The sequence below is a fragment of the Carcharodon carcharias genome, chromosome 11 (genome assembly GCF_017639515.1).
Source record: "Carcharodon carcharias isolate sCarCar2 chromosome 11, sCarCar2.pri, whole genome shotgun sequence".
Taxonomy (NCBI): Eukaryota; Metazoa; Chordata; class Chondrichthyes; order Lamniformes; family Lamnidae; genus Carcharodon; species Carcharodon carcharias.
In genome coordinates, this window is record NC_054477.1 from 4,583,586 (window position 1) to 4,600,853 (window position 17,268).

The 17,268-nt window shown below is 47.5% G+C and overlaps 1 protein-coding gene across 1 annotated transcript in view; it reads left to right on the top strand.

Annotated features, from left to right (window-relative positions):
* The window catches only part of ilk (integrin-linked kinase), an 88,839-nt gene extending 71,914 nt beyond the window's left edge, over positions 1-16,925 (top strand). Inside the window, exons 9-13 of the mRNA XM_041199782.1 lie at positions 1,428-1,555; positions 3,204-3,325; positions 4,906-5,005; positions 11,329-11,459; positions 15,600-16,925. Coding sequence (XP_041055716.1) covers positions 1,428-1,555; positions 3,204-3,325; positions 4,906-5,005; positions 11,329-11,459; positions 15,600-15,749 — 631 coding nt within the window. The 3' untranslated portion in view covers positions 15,750-16,925. The remainder of the gene's footprint in view (positions 1-1,427; positions 1,556-3,203; positions 3,326-4,905; positions 5,006-11,328; positions 11,460-15,599) is intronic.
* Positions 16,926-17,268: the final 343 nt, after the last annotated feature.

Here is a 17,268-nt window from a genome sequence, read left to right on the forward strand (position 1 = left end):
GTGAGTGTGGGATTGTATGTGGGGCGTGAGCGTGGGATTGTATGTGGGGCGTGAGCGTGGGATTGTATGTGAGGCGTGAGCGTGGGATTGTATGTGAGGCGTGAGTGTGGGATTGTATGTGGGGCGTGAGCGTGGGCTGGTATGTGGGGCGTGAGCGTGGGATTGTATGTGGGGCGTGAGGGTGGGCTGGTATGTGGGGCGTGAGCGTGGGATTGTATGTGAGGCGTGAGCGTGGGATTGTATGTGGGGCGTGAGCATGGGAATGTATGTGGGGCGTGAGCATGGGAATGTATGTGGGGCGTGAGCGTGGGATTGTATGTGGGACGTGAGCGTGGGATTGTATGTGGGGCGTGAGCATGGGATTGTATGTGAGGCGTGAGCGTGGGATTGTATGTGAGGCGTGAGCGTGGGATTGTATGTGGGACGTGAGCGTGGGATTGTATGTGGGACGTGAGCGTGGGATTGTATGTGGGACGTGAGCGTGGGATTGTATGTGAGGCGTGAGCGTGGGATTGTATGTGGGACATGAGCGTGAGATTGTATGTGGGGCGTGGGCGTGAGCTGGTATGTGGGGCGTGAGCGTGGGATTGTATGTGGGACATGAGCGTGAGATTGTATGTGGGGTGTGAGCGTGAGCTGGTATGTGGGGCGTGAGCGTGGGATTGTATGTGGGACGTGAGCGTGGGATTGTATGTGGTGCGTGAGCGTGGGATTGTATGTGGGGCGTGAGCATGGGAATGTATGTGGGGCGTGAGCATGGGAATGTATGTGGGGCGTGAGCGTGGGATTGTATGTGGGACGTGAGCGTGGGATTGTATGTGGGGCGTGAGCATGGGATTGTATGTGGGACGTGAGCGTGGGATTGTATGTGGGACGTGAGCGTGGGATTGTATGTGGGCGTGAGCGTGGGATTGTATGTGGGGCGTGAGCGTGGGATTGTATGTGGGGCGTGAGCGTGGGATTGTATGTGGGGTGTGAGCGTGGGATTGTATGTGGGGCGTGAGCGTGGGATTGTATGTGGGACGTGAGCGTGGGATTGTATGTGAGGCGTGAGCGTGGGATTGTATGTGAGGCGTGAGCGTGGGATTGTATGTGAGGTGTGAGCGTGGGATTGTATGTGAGGTGTGAGCGTGGGATTGTATGTGAGGCGTGAGCGTGGGATTGTATGTGGGGCGTGAGCGTGGGATTGTATGTGAGGTGTGAGCGTGGGATTGTATGTGAGGTGTGAGCGTGGGATTGTATGTGAGGCGTGAGCGTGGGATTGTATGTGGGGCGTGAGCGTGGGATTGTATGTGGGGCGTGAGCGTGGGATTGTATGTGGGGCGTGAGCATGGGCTGGTATGTGAGGCGTGAGCTTGTGTGAGCAGTGGAATCAGTCTGTTCTCTGTACCGATTCTTTGTTTTAATGTTCACCTCTCTTTTCACAGAATATTCTCACATCCCAACGTGCTGCCTGTTCTTGGAGCCTGTCAATCACCACCAGCCCCACACCCCATCATCATCACACACTGGATGCCTTATGGATCTCTGTATAATGTCCTGCATGAGGGAACAAGTGAGTGTTTGTAAAAACCCCTGAAAGCAAATTTCTGCTGATTAACTCCCACCATTTGGACTGAGAAGGTTGCAGCTTCCTGTGCATTGATCTCTCCCTGGGCAGCACTCGAGCTATTGCTGGATAAGAAAGAACTTGCATTTATCTCGTGCCTTTACAGTGTTTCATAGTTCATGAGTTATTTACAGAATGCAGTTAGTGTTGTTAACTCGGCGCTCCCCTGCCCTGCCAGACCCTTCCCTAAGTTTAATTGGGGAAATGTCATCCAGAGTTTCTAATCCCCATCCAGTATTCCCTGTGGGAAAATCTGTGTGTGAGAATTGGACTTTGATAGGAAGACTGGGCTGTGATATCCCCCATTAGTTGATGGCCAAACTTTACTGTTAAAAGCTCGCACACACAGAATAGACACTTAGAGTTGTCCTTCACTGCCAGTTTTTAACATCTTCAGCGAAAACTGACCAGTTAAAATCAAGCCAGAATTAGAGGAGTGCAGAGGGAGGGGTGCAATCTCAGAGGGGTGTGTTTGAGATTATAAAGATAGGGAGGGGCGAGGCTCTGGAGGGATTTGGAAATGAGGGTGACAATCCTAAAATGGCATTGCTTTACTGAGAATCAATTGCAAATCAGCAAGCAGAGGTGATAGATACTTGGTACGAGTAAGGACGCAGGCAGTAGAGTTTTGGATGACCTTATGTTTATAGAGGGTAGAATGTGGGAGGATGGTTAGGAGTGCATTGGAATAGTTAAGTATTGAAACACCTCTTCCAACAGTGTTGTGGGATCCTTTACTTTCAGCTTAGAGGGCTACACGGTGTTTCATCTGAAAGAAGGCACCTAAACGTTGCATTTGAGAGTGTGGCGTACCCTCAGTATTGACCCTCCGACAGTGCAGCACTCCACCAGTACTTACTCCCTGACGGTGCTGTACTCCCTCAGTCCTGACCCTCCGACAGTGCAGCACTCCCTCAGTCCTGACCCTCCGACAGTGCAGCACTCCCTCAGTACTGACCCTCTGACAGTGCAGCACTCCCTCAGTACTGACCCTCTGACAGTGCAGCACTCCCTCAGTACTGACCCTCTGACAGTGCAGCACTCCCTCAGTACTGACCCTCTGACAGTGCAGCACTCCCTCAGTACTGACCCTCTGACAGTGCAGCACTCCCTCAGTACTGACCCTCTGACAGTGCAGCACTCCCTCAGTACTGACCCTCTGACAGTGCAGCACTCCCTCAGAATTGCCTTATTGCCTCTGGAGTAGCATTTGAACCCACAGCCTTCTGACTAAGAGGTGTGCCTGCTGAGTCATGGTCAACATCCTAGAAAAGGTACACAATTTACCATGACTCCCTCTCCCACCCATCAGTACATCCATCAGCGGGAGCTGTTCACCGGAGCCCTGGTTTTGACTCTGTGTTGGAATAGCAGCGTATGATTTGGGACTTGCCTGTTTAAAGCTGTGTGAGAGACCCTGGGCTTGCATTATGCTCGCTGGGGCTGAGGCAGAAACTTATTTCAGCTCGACTGAAATTCAGTTAACTTAAAGGCAACCTAGCACTGTCTGCTCGCTAGACTGGAGCACATTACTTCTTGGGCTAAACTTGGGGATTAACAGCTGTCTCCTGAACTTCTGCTCTCACCTTTTCAGATTTTGTGGTGGACCAGACCCAGGCGGTAAAGTTTGCCTTGGACATTGCCCGGGGGTTGGCCTTTCTGCACACCCTCGAGCCCCTTATCCCCAGACACTACGTCAACAGCAAGAGCATCATGGTGAGCTGTCTGCATCTTGATTCACTCAAAAACTGACCTTGTGCAATTTTACACCAGCCAGCCTCAGACCTGTGTACAGGGCTGGGTGGGGGGAGGGGGGGGAGCAACAATAGGGTTTGTGTGGGGAAGTGGAGTATCGAGCAGCAACTGTGGTGAGGAATGCAAAATGTCAGTGTTGTAATTTTAAACAGAATTTCCTGATCTCAGCCACAGACAAATGGCCTAAGCATCCCTCAGTTTAGAACACACACTCATTCATTTTTCCTGCTCTCAACAGCCACCAGTTCCTGGATTAGGTGAGGGGGCGGACCAGGGTTCATTGTTCTGCCTCCCCGTAGTTGAATAGCAAAGTACCAGAGGATATATCCAGCAAAAACAGGGGTTCCATTGGAGCACTGGCAAGGTTGGTGGATCCACGGTCCCCATAAACAGGGCATCACAGGGCATTCTCCGTGATGCAGCCCCTTAAGGGTGGGGGACGTGCTGGGATGTGTTTTCCTTATAAATCAAGTCTGAGGGGGTAAACCCTCCCATGAATGATAACTGAATTTGAAGGGTTAATTCACAAGGAGAGATTACACAAACTAGGGCTGTATTCCCTGGAATTTGGAAGGTTTAAGATGATTTGGTCAAAGTCTTCAAGATGTTAAGGGGAACAGATAGGGTCAGTAGAGAGAAACTATTTTCACTGGTTGGGGAGTCTAGGCCTAGGAGGCAGAGTCTGAAAATTAGAGACAGACCTTTTAGGAGTGAGATGAGGAAACACTTCTCCACACAAAGGTTGGTAGGAGTTTGGAACTATCTTCTACAAGTGGCAATTGATGCTGGGTCAGTTTGGAATATTGGTGAAAGTGCTGGTATATCCGGGGAGTGCAACTAGAGAACTAGAGTCAGGTCCAAGGCACCACAGCTGGCTCAGATGGAAGAATGAGAAAGCAATAGTGCAAAGGGATTCAGTAGTTAGGGGAACAAACAGGTGTTTCTGTGGCTGTGGACTTGACTCCGGGGAGGTGTGTTGCCTCGCTGGTTTCAGGGTCAGGGGTATCACTGAGTGGCTTCAGAGCACTCAGAGGGGGGAGGGTGAACAGCCAGCAGTTGTAGTGCACATCAGTACCAATGACATAGGTAGAAAGAGGGATGTAATCCTGCAGGCAGAGTTTAGGGAGCTGGGAGGGAAACAAGCGAGCAGCACCTCAAAGATAGTAACCCCTGTATTACACCCGGTACAGCGTGCAAGTGCGTAGAAAAATAGGAGGGTGGAGCAGACGAGAGTGTGGCCTCCGCTTGTGCCATAACCATTCTGTGATTCTAATTGTTAATTTTACACCTGATGTTAATAGATCTTGCTTAACCATGGGTTTTAAGGGATATCAAACAATGGTGGACATTTGGAGTTTGTTTGCAGATCAGGGATGATCTCATTGAATGATGAAACAGTCTAAAGGAGTTCAATGGCTTCCTCCTGCTCCTGTGTTCCTGGATCAATCTCACATTGACTTTGAAACATGAGCAGGAACCTTTTCTCCCCTTGTACCTCATGGCTCAGCCCTGTTTATCATTTTTTGTTTTGCAATGAGCAGATTGACGAGGACATGACAGCTCGAATCAGCATGGCTGACGTCAAATTCTCCTTCCAGTGCCCAGGGAGAATGTACGCCCCAGCCTGGGTTGCTCCAGAAGGTGAAGTATTCCACTCGTCTCTTCATCACTGACAATTGAACCGTAGACATCGCAACACCCAGCGAGTTTCTTCTTCTCCGGGTCCCACGTTAACATGCGCTGGAATAGAAACATGCTCGCTCCTAAAGCTGGGTATTCAGTGTCAGATGTCCGAATCAGGCTAATTCATTGTCAGATATCTGGATTAGACTCACTGTCAGAAATCAGGTTTAGACTCACTGTTGGATTTCCAGATTGGACTCATTCCCTGTTGGATAGACATAGACATAGAAAATTGGAGCAGGAGTAGGTCATTCAACCTTTCGAGCTTGCTCCGCCATACAGAATGATCATGGCCGATCCTCTATCTCAGTGCAATACTCCCACGCTCTCCCCATGCCCCTTGACGCCTTTAGGATCTAGAAATCTATTTCCTTCTTAAATATATTCAGTGATTTGGCCTCCACAGCCTCTGTGGTAGAGAATTCCACAAGTTCATCACCCTCTGAGTGAACAAACTTCTACTCATCTCAGTCCTAAATGGCCCACCCCATATCCTGAGATTGTGATCCCTTGTTCTAGACCCCCCCCCGCAGCCCAGTCAGAGGAAACGTCATCCCTGCATCCGGTCTGTCCAGCCCTGTCAGAATTTTATATGTTTCAATGAGATCCCCTCTCATGCTTCTAAACTCCAGTGAATACAGGCCCAGTCAGCCCAATCTCTCCTCATACGACAATCCCGCCATCCCAGGAATCAGTCTGGTGAACCTTCACTGCACTCCCTCTGTGGCAAATATATCCTCTGTTAAGTAAGGAGACCAAAACTGCACACAATACTCCAGGTGTGGTCTCACCAAGGCCCTGTACAGCTGCAGGAAGACATCCTTGCTCCTGTGCTCAAGTCCTCTCGCAATGAAGGCCTACATACCATTTGCATTAACTGCTTGCTGCATCTGCATGCTTGCTTTCAGTGATTGGTGTACAAGGATACCCAGGTCCCTTTGTACATCAACATTTCCCAATCTATCACCATTTATATAATGCTCTGCCATTCTGTTTTTCCTACTGAAGTGGATAACTTCATACTTATCCACGTTATACTGCATCTGCCATGTATTTGACCACTCACTCAACTTGTCTAAATCACCTTGAAGCCACTTAACATCCTCCTCACCACTCACAATCCCACCTTGTTTCGTGTCATCAGTAAACTTGGAAATATTACATTTGGTTCCCTCATCCAAACCATTGATATATATTGTGAATAGCTGGGCCCAAGCACTGATTCCTGTGGTACCCCACTAGTGGATGTGTTGGTTGTCATCTTCCAAAGTTCACTGTCATTGCCTGCTACTCTGAAAAAGACCCATTTATTCCTACTCTCTGTTTCCTGTCTGCTAACCAATTCTCAATCCATGCTAATATATTATCCCTAATCCCGTGTGCTTTAATTTTACACACTAACCTCATGTGGGACTTTATCAAAAACTTCCTGAAAATCCAAATACACCACATCCACTGGTTCTCCCTTATCTATTCTGCTCGTTATGTCCTCAAAAAACTCCTGTAGGTTTGTCAAACATGATTTCCCTTTCATAAATCTATGTTGACTTTGTCTATTCTCGTTGATATTTTCTAACTGTCCTGTTATCACATCCTTTATAATAGCCTCTAGCATTTTCCCTACTACTGATGTTAGGCTAACCGGCCTGTAATTCCGTTTCCTACCTCCCCCCATCCCTTCTTTTTTAAATAGGGGGGTTACATTTGTCACCCTCCAACCTGCCAGGGCGGTTCCAGAATCTACAGAATTTTGGAAGATGACAACCAACACATTATTTCCATGGCCACCTCCTTTAGTACCCTGGGATGTAGATTATCAGGCCCTGGGGATTTATCGGCTTTCAGTCCCATTAATTTCTCCAGCACTATTTTTTAGTAATACTAATTTCCTTCAATTCCTCCTTCTCATTAGACCCTTGATTCCCTAGTATTTCTGAGAAGGTACTTGTGTCTTCCTCAGTAAAGACGGAACTAAAGTCCTGCCATTTCCTTGTTCTCTATTATAAATTCTCTCATTTCGGACTATAAGGGATCGACATTTGTCTTCACCAGTCTTTTTCTTTTTACAGACTTATAGAAGCTTTTACAGTCCTCTTTTATGTTCTTTGCAAGTTTACTCTCATACTTTATTTTTCCCCTCTTATTCAATCTCTTGGTCCTCCTTTGCTGAATTCTAAACTGTTCCCAATCCTCAGGCTTGCTACTTTTTCTAGCAACTTTATATGACTCCTCTTTGAATTTAATACTATCCTTAATTTCTTTTGTTAGCCATGGCTAGGCTGCTTCTCCTGTTGTCTTTTTGCACCAGAATGGAATGTATAACTGTTGCAATGGATACATTCATTCCTTAAATATTAGCCATTGCCTCTCCACCATCATGCCTTTTAATGAAGTTTCCCAATCTATCGTAGCCAACTCACACCTCATACTTTCGTAGTTTCCTTGGTTTGGACTTAGGACCCTAGTTTCGATTGGACTACTTCACTTTCCATCCTAATGAAGAATTCTAATATGTTATGATCACTGTTCCCTAAAGGACCCACACAACAAGATTATTAATTAACCCCTTCTCATTGCATAGTACCAAATAAGACCATAAGACGTAGGAGCAGAAGTAGGCCCATTTGGTCCATTGAGTCTGCACTGCCATTCAGTGAGTTTGTGCTGGTCTGATAATCCTCAACTCCACTTTCCTGCCTTTTCCCCATAACCCTTGATTCCCTTACTGATTAAAAACCTGTTTATCTCAGCCTTGAATATACTTAATGACCCAGCCTCTACAGCCCTCTGTGGTAAAGAATTCCACAGATTCACTACCCTCTGAGAGAAGAAACTCCTCCTCATCTCTGTTTTAAATGGGCGCCCTTTATCTGAGATTATGCCCTCTGGTCCTAGACTCTCCCAGAAGGGGAAACAATCTCTCAGCATCTATCCCGTCAAGCCCCCTAAGAATCTTATATGTTTCAATAAGGTCACCTCTCATTCTTCTAAACTGCAATGAGTACAGGCCCAACCTACTCACCTCTCCTCATAAGAAAATCCCTCCATCCCCGGGATCAACCTAGTGAACCTTCTCTGGACTGCCTCCAATGCCAGTATATCTTTCCTTAGATAAGGGGGCTAAAACTGTTCACAGTATTCTAGGTGTGGTCTAACTAGCGCCTTGTATAGTTTTAGCAGGACTTAGCTATTTTTATGCTCCATTCCCTTTGAAATAAAGGCCAACATTCCATTTGCCTTCCCTATTACCTGCTGAACTTGTATGTTAGCTTTTTGGGGTTCATGCACAAGGACCCTCAAATCCCTCTGTGCTGCAGCTTTCTGCAGTCTTTCTCCATGTAAATAAATCTAGGATAGTTTGCTCCCTAGGTGGTTCCTTGACATACTGGCTGAAAAGAAAACATCTCACACACACTCCAGGAATTCATCTGCCACAGTATCATTGTTAATTTAGTTTGAGCAGTCTGCATGTAGATTAGAGTCATCCTTGATTACTGTAACATCCTTGTTACCTGCATCTCTAATTTCCTGTTTAATGCCATCCCCTACCTTACCACTACTGTTTGGAGGCCTATCACCAACTCCCACCCCTAGTTACCTCCATCCAGACTGCGTCTATATCTAGATTACCTGAGCCAATGTCCTTTCTCACTATTGCACTAATTTCATCCTTAACTAACAACACCTTTTCCTTTTTGCCTATTCTTCCTAAAAACTCCGTGCATTCAGATGCAGTGCCTTTAGACATGTATTTTTTTAACATTTTTACACATCTATTTTTGAACTATTTGCTGCTGGCCCTTGTTTCCTCTGCCTTCCACTTTTACTTTCTACTTCTCTGTGTTTCATTCCTATCTTTGCTTCCCTCTCTTGTGTCTCCCCGCTCAGGTTCCCATCTCCTTGCCAATCTAGTTTAAACCCTGCCCCACAGTACTAGCAAATACCCCTGCAAAGATATTGGTCCCGGTCCTGCTGGGGTGCAACCTGTCCAGCTTGTACAGGTCCCATCTTCCCCAGAATCAGTTTCAATACCTCAGGAGCCTAAATCCCTCCTTGCTAAACCATCTCTCTAGCCACGTATTCATCTGATCTAGTCTCCCATTCCTGATCTCGCTAGCATGTGGCATTGCGAGTAATCCTGAGATTACTACCTACTGAGGTTCTGCTTTTTAATTTATTTCCTTGCTCCCTATATTCTGCTTTCAGTACCTCATCCCTCTTTTTACCTATGTCATTGCTACCAATAGGGACCACAACTTCTGGCTGTTCATCCTCCACTTTCAGAATGTCCTGCAGCTACTCAATGACATCCTTGATCCTGGCACTAGGGAGGCATCATTCCATGAGCCTAATTCGGATATCTAGATTCAACTCTCTGTCCGATCTCCAGATTAGACTCTTGATCAGAAATCTGGATTCAACTCACCGTCGGATATCCGGATTAGCCTCATTGTCGGATATCCGGATTAGCCCACTGTTGGATATCTGGATTAGCCTCACTGTTGGATATCCGGATTAGCATACTGTCGGATATCCGGATTAGCCTCATTGTCGGATATCCGGATTAGCCCACTGTTGGATATCCGGATTAGCCCACTGTTGGATATCCAGATTAGCCCACTGTTGGATATCTGGATTAGCCTCACTGTCGGATATCTGGATTAGCCTCACTGTTGGATATCTGGATTAGCCTCACTGTCGGATATCTGGATTAGCCCCACTGTCGGATATCCGGATTAGCCTCACTGTCGGATATCCGGATTAGCCTCACTGTCGGGTATCCGGATTAGCCTCACTGTCGGGTATCCGGATTAGCCTCACTGTCGGGTATCCGGATTAGCCTCACTGTCGGGTATCCGGATTAGCCTCACTGTCGGGTATCCGGATTAGCCTCACTGTCGGGTATCCGGATTCGACTCACTGTCGGATATCCGGATTCGACTCACTGTCGGGTATCCGGATTCGACTCACTGTCGGATATCCGGATTCGACTCACTGTCGGATATCCGGATTCGACTCACTGTCGGATATCCGGATTAGCCTCACTGTCGGATATCCGGATTAGCCTCACTGTCGGATATCCGGATTAGCCTCACTGTCGGGTATCCGGATTCGACTCACTGTCGGGTATCCGGATTCGACTCACTGTCGGATATCCGGATTTGACTCACTGTCAGATATCCGGATTGGACTCACTGTCAGATATCCAGATTCGCCTCACTGTCGGATATCCGGATTCGCCTCACTGTCGGATATCCGGAATCGACTCACTGTTGGATATCCAGATTCAACTCACTGTCAGATTAGCCTCACTGTCAGATATCCAGATGCGACTCACTGTCGGATATCCGGATTCCACTCACTGTCGGATATCCGGATTAGCCTCATTGTCGGATATCTGGATTTGACTCACTGTTGGATATCCGGATTAGACTCATTGTCGGATATCCGGATTAGCCCACTGTCGGATATCCGGATTTGACTCTCTGTCAGATATCTGGATTTGACTCACTGTCGGATATCCGGATTCAACTCACTGTCAGAAATCCAGATTCGACTCACTGTCTGATATCGGGATTAGACTCTCTGTCGGATATCTGGATTAGCCTCACTGCTGGATATCCGGATTTGACTCTGTCAGATATCCGGATTCGACTCACTGTCCGATATCGGGATTAGACTCTGTCGGATATCCGGATTAGCCTCACTGCTGGATATCCGGATTCAACTGTCAGAAATCCAGATGAGCCTCACTGTCCGAAATCTGGATTAGACTCCGTCTGATATCCGGATTAGCTTCGCTGTCGGATATCTGGATTCAACTCATTGTCCAAAATCCGGATTAGCCCCACTGTCCGATATTCAGATTAGCCTCACTCTGGATACCTGGATTAGCCTCACTGTCCGATATTTGGATTAGCCTCACTGCTGGATATCTGGATTAGCTTCACTGCTGGATATCTGGATTAGCCTCACTGCTGGATATCTGGATTAGCCTCACTGTCCGATATCCGGATTAGACTCATTGTCCAATATCCAGATTGCCATTCAGGTTCAGTGTTGAGTGAATAAATTGTGGAGATCAGCTGGTGACTTAATACCGCAGCACTTGACCAAACCCTCATTACCTCCCTCTCTGGCCTGCTAATATCAATGTTAAATAGAACTATTGTAAGCCTGTGGTGTAACAGGTTGAATTGTTGTGCTGTGGTTTGTTAGAAGCTCAGATAATATTAATTATAATGCTGTGCTTCTGTATTGTTTCCCTTCTCTGAATGCAGCTCTTCAGAAAAAGCCAGAAGAGATTAACAGGCGTTCTGCGGACATGTGGAGCTTTGCCATTCTCCTGTGGGAGCTGGTAACCCGGGAGGTGCCCTTTGCAGATCTCTCCAACATGGAGATCGGGATGAAGGTGAGTTTGTCTCCACTCCTGGAGTGGGAGCTCTCCAAGGGAAAAAGATTTAACTCCTTGCTCCCATCCCTCTGAACACATAGTCAATATAAAGTGTCACGTGGGTATGTCAGGTGTTCTGCAGGAATCAAAGGGTTCAGTTATGAAGGCAGGTTGCTGAAATTTCCTTGGATTTACAAATTTCAGGGTTGAGGTGCAAAAATTACAGGGTGTTAACTATGGCCAGTGAGTAACACTCTAACCTCTGAATCATGGGATCCAGTCCCATATCAGAGACTTGAAATGGAAATCCAGGGTGAAATTCCCATTGTGGTAGTGGGAGTCCCACACTGTCAGAGGGTCAGTCCTGAGGGAGTGCTGCACGATCAGAGGGTCAGTACTGAGGGAGTGCTGCACTGTCAGAGGGTCAGTACTGAGGGAGTGCTGCACTGTCGGAGGGTTTTTTAAACATTCATGGGATGTGGGCTTCGCTGGCTTAGTCAGCATTTATTGCCCATCTCTAGTTGCCCTTGAGAAGGTGGTGGTGAGCTGTATTGTTAAACTGCTGCAGTCCATCTGGTGTAGGTACACCCACAGTGCTGTTAGGAAGGGAGTTCCAGGATTTTGACCCAACGACAGTGATATATTTCCAAGTCAGAATGTTGAGTTACTTTGAGGTGAACTACCAGGTGGTGATGTTCCCATCTATCTGCTGCCCTTACCCTTCTAGATGGTAGTGGTCATGGATTTGGAAGGTGCTGTCGAAGAAGCCTTGGTGAATTCCTGCAGTGCATCTTGTAGGTGGTACACACACTGCTGCTACTGTGCATCGGTGGTGGAGGGAGTGAATGTTTGTGTATGTGGTGCCAATCAAGCGGACTGCTTTGTCCTGGACGATGTCAAGCTTCTTGAGTGTTGTGGCAGCTGCACTTATCCAGACAAGTGGGGAGTATTCCATCACACTCCTGACTTGTGCCTTGTAGATGGTGGACAGGCTTTGGGGAGTCAGGAGGTGAGTTACTCACCGCAGGATTCCTAGCCTCTGACCTGCTCTTATAGCCACAGTATTTATATGGCTAGTCCAGTTCAGTTTCTGGTCAATGGTAAGCCCCAGGATGTTGATAGTGGGGGATTCAGTGATGGTAATGCCATTGAACATCAAGGGGCGATGGTTGGATTCTTTCTTGTTGGAGATGGTCATTGCCTGGCACTTGTGTGGCATGAATGTTACTTGCCACTTGTCAACCCAAGCCTGGATATTGTCCAGGTCTTGCTGCATTTGGACATGGACTGCTTCAGTATATGAGGAGTTGTGAATGGTGCTGCACATTGTGCAATCATCAGCGAACACCCCCACTTCTGACCTTATGATGGAAGGAAGGTCATTGATGAAGCAACTGAAAGATGGTTGGGACACTACCCTGAGGAACTCCTGCTGTGGTGTCCTGGAGCTGAGATGACTGACCTCTAACATCCACAACCATCTTCCTTTGTGCTCGGTATGACTCCAACTAGCGGAGAGTTTTCCCCCTGATTCCCATTGACTCCAGTTTTGCTAGGGCTCCTTGATGCCACACTCAGTCAAATACTGCCTTGATGTCAAGGGCAGTCACTCTCACTCACCTCGGGAGTTTAGCTCTTTTGTCCTTGTTTGAACCAAGGCTGTAATGAGGTCAGGAGCTGAGTGACCCTGGCAGAACCCAACCTGGGTGTCATGAGCAGGTTATTGCAAAGCAAGTGCCGCTTGATCGCACTGTTGATAACCCCTTCCATTACTTTACTGATGATCAAGAGTAGACTGATGGGGCGGTAATTGGCCGGGTTGGATTTGTCCTGCTTTTTGTGTACAGGACATAACTGGGCAATTTTCCACATAGCTGGGTAGATGCCACTGTTGTAGCTGTACTGGAACAGCTTGGCTAGGGGTGTGGCAAGATCTGGAGCACAAGTCTTCAGTACTATTGCCAGAATATTGTCAGGGCCCATAACCTTTGCTGTATCCAGTGCCTTCAGCTGTTTCTTGATATCACATGGAGTGAATCGAATTGGCTGAAGACTGGCATCTGTGATGCTGGGGACCTCCGGAAGAGGCTGAGATGGATCATCCACTCGGCACTTCTGGCTGAAGATTGTAGTAAATGCTTCAGCCTTATCTTTTGCACTGATGTTCTGGGCTCCTCCATCATTAAGGATGGGGATATTTGTGGAGCCTCCTCTTCCAGTGAGTTGTTTAATTGTCCACCACCATTCACGATGTGGCAGGACTGCAGAGCTTAGATCTGATCCGTTGGTTGTGGATCTCTTAGGCCTATCTATCACTTGCTGCTTATGCTGTTTGACACACAAGTAGTCCTGTGTTATAGCTTCACCAGGTTGACACCTCATTTTTAGGTATGCCTGGTGCTGCTCCTGGCATGTCCTCCTGCACTTTTCATTGAACCAGGGTTGATCCCCTGGTTTGATGGTAGTGGTAGAGTGGGGGATATGCTGGGCCATGAGGTTACAGATTGTGTTCGAGTACAATTCTGCTGCTGCTGATGCCCCACAGCACCTCATGGATGCCCAGTCTTGAGTTGCTAGATCTGTTCAAAATCTATCCCATTTAGCGTGGTAGTGACACACAACACGATGGAGGGTATCCTCAATGTGAAGACAGGACTTCATCTCCACAACGACTGTGCGGTGGTCACTCCTACCAATACCATCATGGACAGATGCATCTGTGACAGGCAGGTTGATGAGGATGAGATCAAGTATGTTTTTCCCTCTTGTTGGTTCCCTCACCACCTGCTGCAGACCCAGTCTAGCAGTTATATCCTTTAGGACTCGGCCAGCTCAGTCAGTAGTGGTGCTAGCGAGCCACTCTCGGGAATGGACATTGAAGTCCCCACCCAGGGTACATTCTGTGCCTTTGCCACCCTCAGTGCTTCCTCCAAGTGATGTTCGACATGGAGGAGCACTGATTCATCAGCTGAGGAAGGGTGGTATCTGATAATCAGCAGGAGGTTTCCTTGCCCATTTTTGACCTGATGCCATGAGACTTCATGGGGTCCGGAGTCGATGCAGAGGACTCCCAGGGCAACTCCCTCCCGACTGTATACCACTGTGCTGTCACCTTTGCTGGGTCTGACCTGCCGGTGGGACAGGACATACCCAGGGATGGTGATGGTGGAGTCTGGGACATTATCTGTAAGATATGATTCCGTGAGGATGACTATGTCAGGCTGTTGCTTGACTAGTCTGTGAGACAGCTCTTCCAATTTTGGCACTAGACCCCAGATGTTAGTAAGGGGGACTTTGCAGGGTTGACAGGGCTGAGTTTGCCGTTGTTGTTTCCGGTGCCTAGGTCAATGCCGGGTGGTCCGTCCAGTTTCGTTCCTGTATTGTAACTTTGTAGCGGTTTGTTACAACTGAGTGTCTGGTTCAGCCATTTCAGAGTCAACCACATTGCTGTGGGTCTGGAGTCACATGTAGGCCAGACCAGGTAAGGATGACAGATTTTGACAGGATGACGTTAGTGACCCAGATGGGTTTTTACAAAATCGACAATGGTTTCCTGATCATCATTAGACTTTTAATTCATCATTAGACTTTTAATTCCAGATTTTTATTGAATTCAAATTTCACCATCTCCAGTGGTGGGATTTGAACCCGGATCCCCAAAGCATTACCCTGGGTCTCTTGATTACTAGTCCATTGACAATACCACAACGTCATCGCCTCCCGCCTGTACTATGGGAGTGCCGCAGGGTTGGAGGGTCAATACTGATGGAGCACTGCGCTATCGGAGGGTCTGTACTGAGGGAGTGCTGCACTGTCAGAGGATCAGTACTGTAGGATCCAGCAATGTCGGAGGGTCTGTACTGAGGGAGTGCTGCACTGTCAGAAGGTGAGTACTGACGAGTGCTGCACTGTCGGAGGGTCAGCACTACGGCAGTGCTGTACTGTTGGAGGGTCAGCACTGAGGGAGTGCTGCACTGTTGGAGGGTCAGCACTGAGAGAGTGCTGCACTGTTGGAGGGTCAGCACTGAGAGAATGCTGCACTGTCGGAGGGTCAGCACTGAGGGAGTGCTGCACAGTTTGAGGGCCTTTCTTTCAGATGAGCTGTTATATTAAATAGAGTATTTGAAGTTTTTGATCCTGATGACTCTGATTTTACAGGTGTCTCTGGAAGGTCTCCGGCCCACCATCCCCCCTGGAATCTCCCCTCACATTTGCAAACTGATGAAGATCTGCATGAATGAGGATCCAGCGAAAAGACCAAAGTTCGACATGATTGTGCCTATAATGGAAAAGATGCAAGACAAGTAGAGTAAGGGGATGGAAGGATTTTGCCCCCCTTTACCCCCAACCCGTCAGCCTTACAGCTTCCAGTAACCACACGCAGCCTATGCAGGACTATTCCACCATGAAGACTCTCACTGCTCCTGGACTCTGAATTGAGATCTCTGAGTTTCAAAAACATGTTACTGTCTCCATTTGTTTACAGTGAGTGTGTCTGTTGCAGCCTTTTCTCACTGCCTGATTTATATTGACGAGAACTCTGCTAATGCCTGGGGGTACAAGGCCTTCATTATCATCCAGTCTGGTTACATCAGAGACTTAAATTCAAATTGAGAAGAAGCCTGTTAACTTATCCCTGGGTTAGAGAGAGAGAGAGAGGGGAAATCAACCCGGGTTACTGCTCCTGATCATGGTCCAGTGCTTATTCCTGGAAAGGGGCACTGTCTGTCCGTGGAACTGGTACAGAAACACTGTCTGTCTCTGTCTGTGACTCTCCAGGGTGGGACTGGTACGGGTGACTGTTTTCATCATTGTTAAAGAACAATATTTGTAAAAGTCAGCTACAGACATTAGTTTTATTACTTGCAGTACACTCCTAACCTGGATCTGCTTGCAACTCTACCTGTGCAAACATTCTGAAACTTCCTCTCTTCCAGTCATCCTCCAGTTACAACCTGTATCTCCAGTTACAACCTGTATCTTCTCTGCAGCTGAATTTGACCCCAGGTTCCAGAGAGTGAAAGGTCAATGTCTGACCCCCACTGTCCCTGTCAGAGAGGAACCCTTGGCAATTAGAAACTTTCAATCAGGTCGGGACTGGACTGGGGAGACTCTCCCAATGTTCTAGAGCCATGGTGCTAGCCTGTGTAATCCCTGTGCTCGGACCCTTGCTATTTACATCCTGTTCTCACTGGTGCATGTGTGGGAAATATGAAGACCTTGTGCCTGCCTCCTTGTCCCTTGTTGTGACCTGTGCAATGGTCAATATTCACTAACCCGTCTACCCACTGTTTCCACCTACTGGATCCTGAACACACTACTGTTGAGTTCCTGGGCTAGGCAGCATTACTCAAATGGAAATTGCTAACCATTTATATAATTTATATAACACTTGTATTTCTGATTTATTCTTACAAGTCACTGCTGTTTTATTGAAACTAACTTTATGGACTTTGCATTAAAGAGAGACCGATTTCCAATTTATAGTGTGTATTGGTGCATCACTTAAAATCTTGAAATGCTCCACTTACAGTCACTTTGAAAGTTATCTGCTGTCCAGGGCATTGAAAGAACTCCCCCTCTGACCTAATAATTTAATGGGATCTTTAACACCCACCTAACCACTTCCAAAGGACAGCACCTCCAACAACACAGCACTCACACTCCCCTTCCCCCTACTCACCTTCCCCCTACTCACCTAGATTATGTGCTCAGCCCTGGAGTTTTTTAATTCATTTATGGGATGTGGGCTTTGCTGGCTGGACCAGCATTTATTGTCCATCCCTAGTTGCCCTTGAGAAGGTGGTGCTGAGCTGCCTTCTTGAAC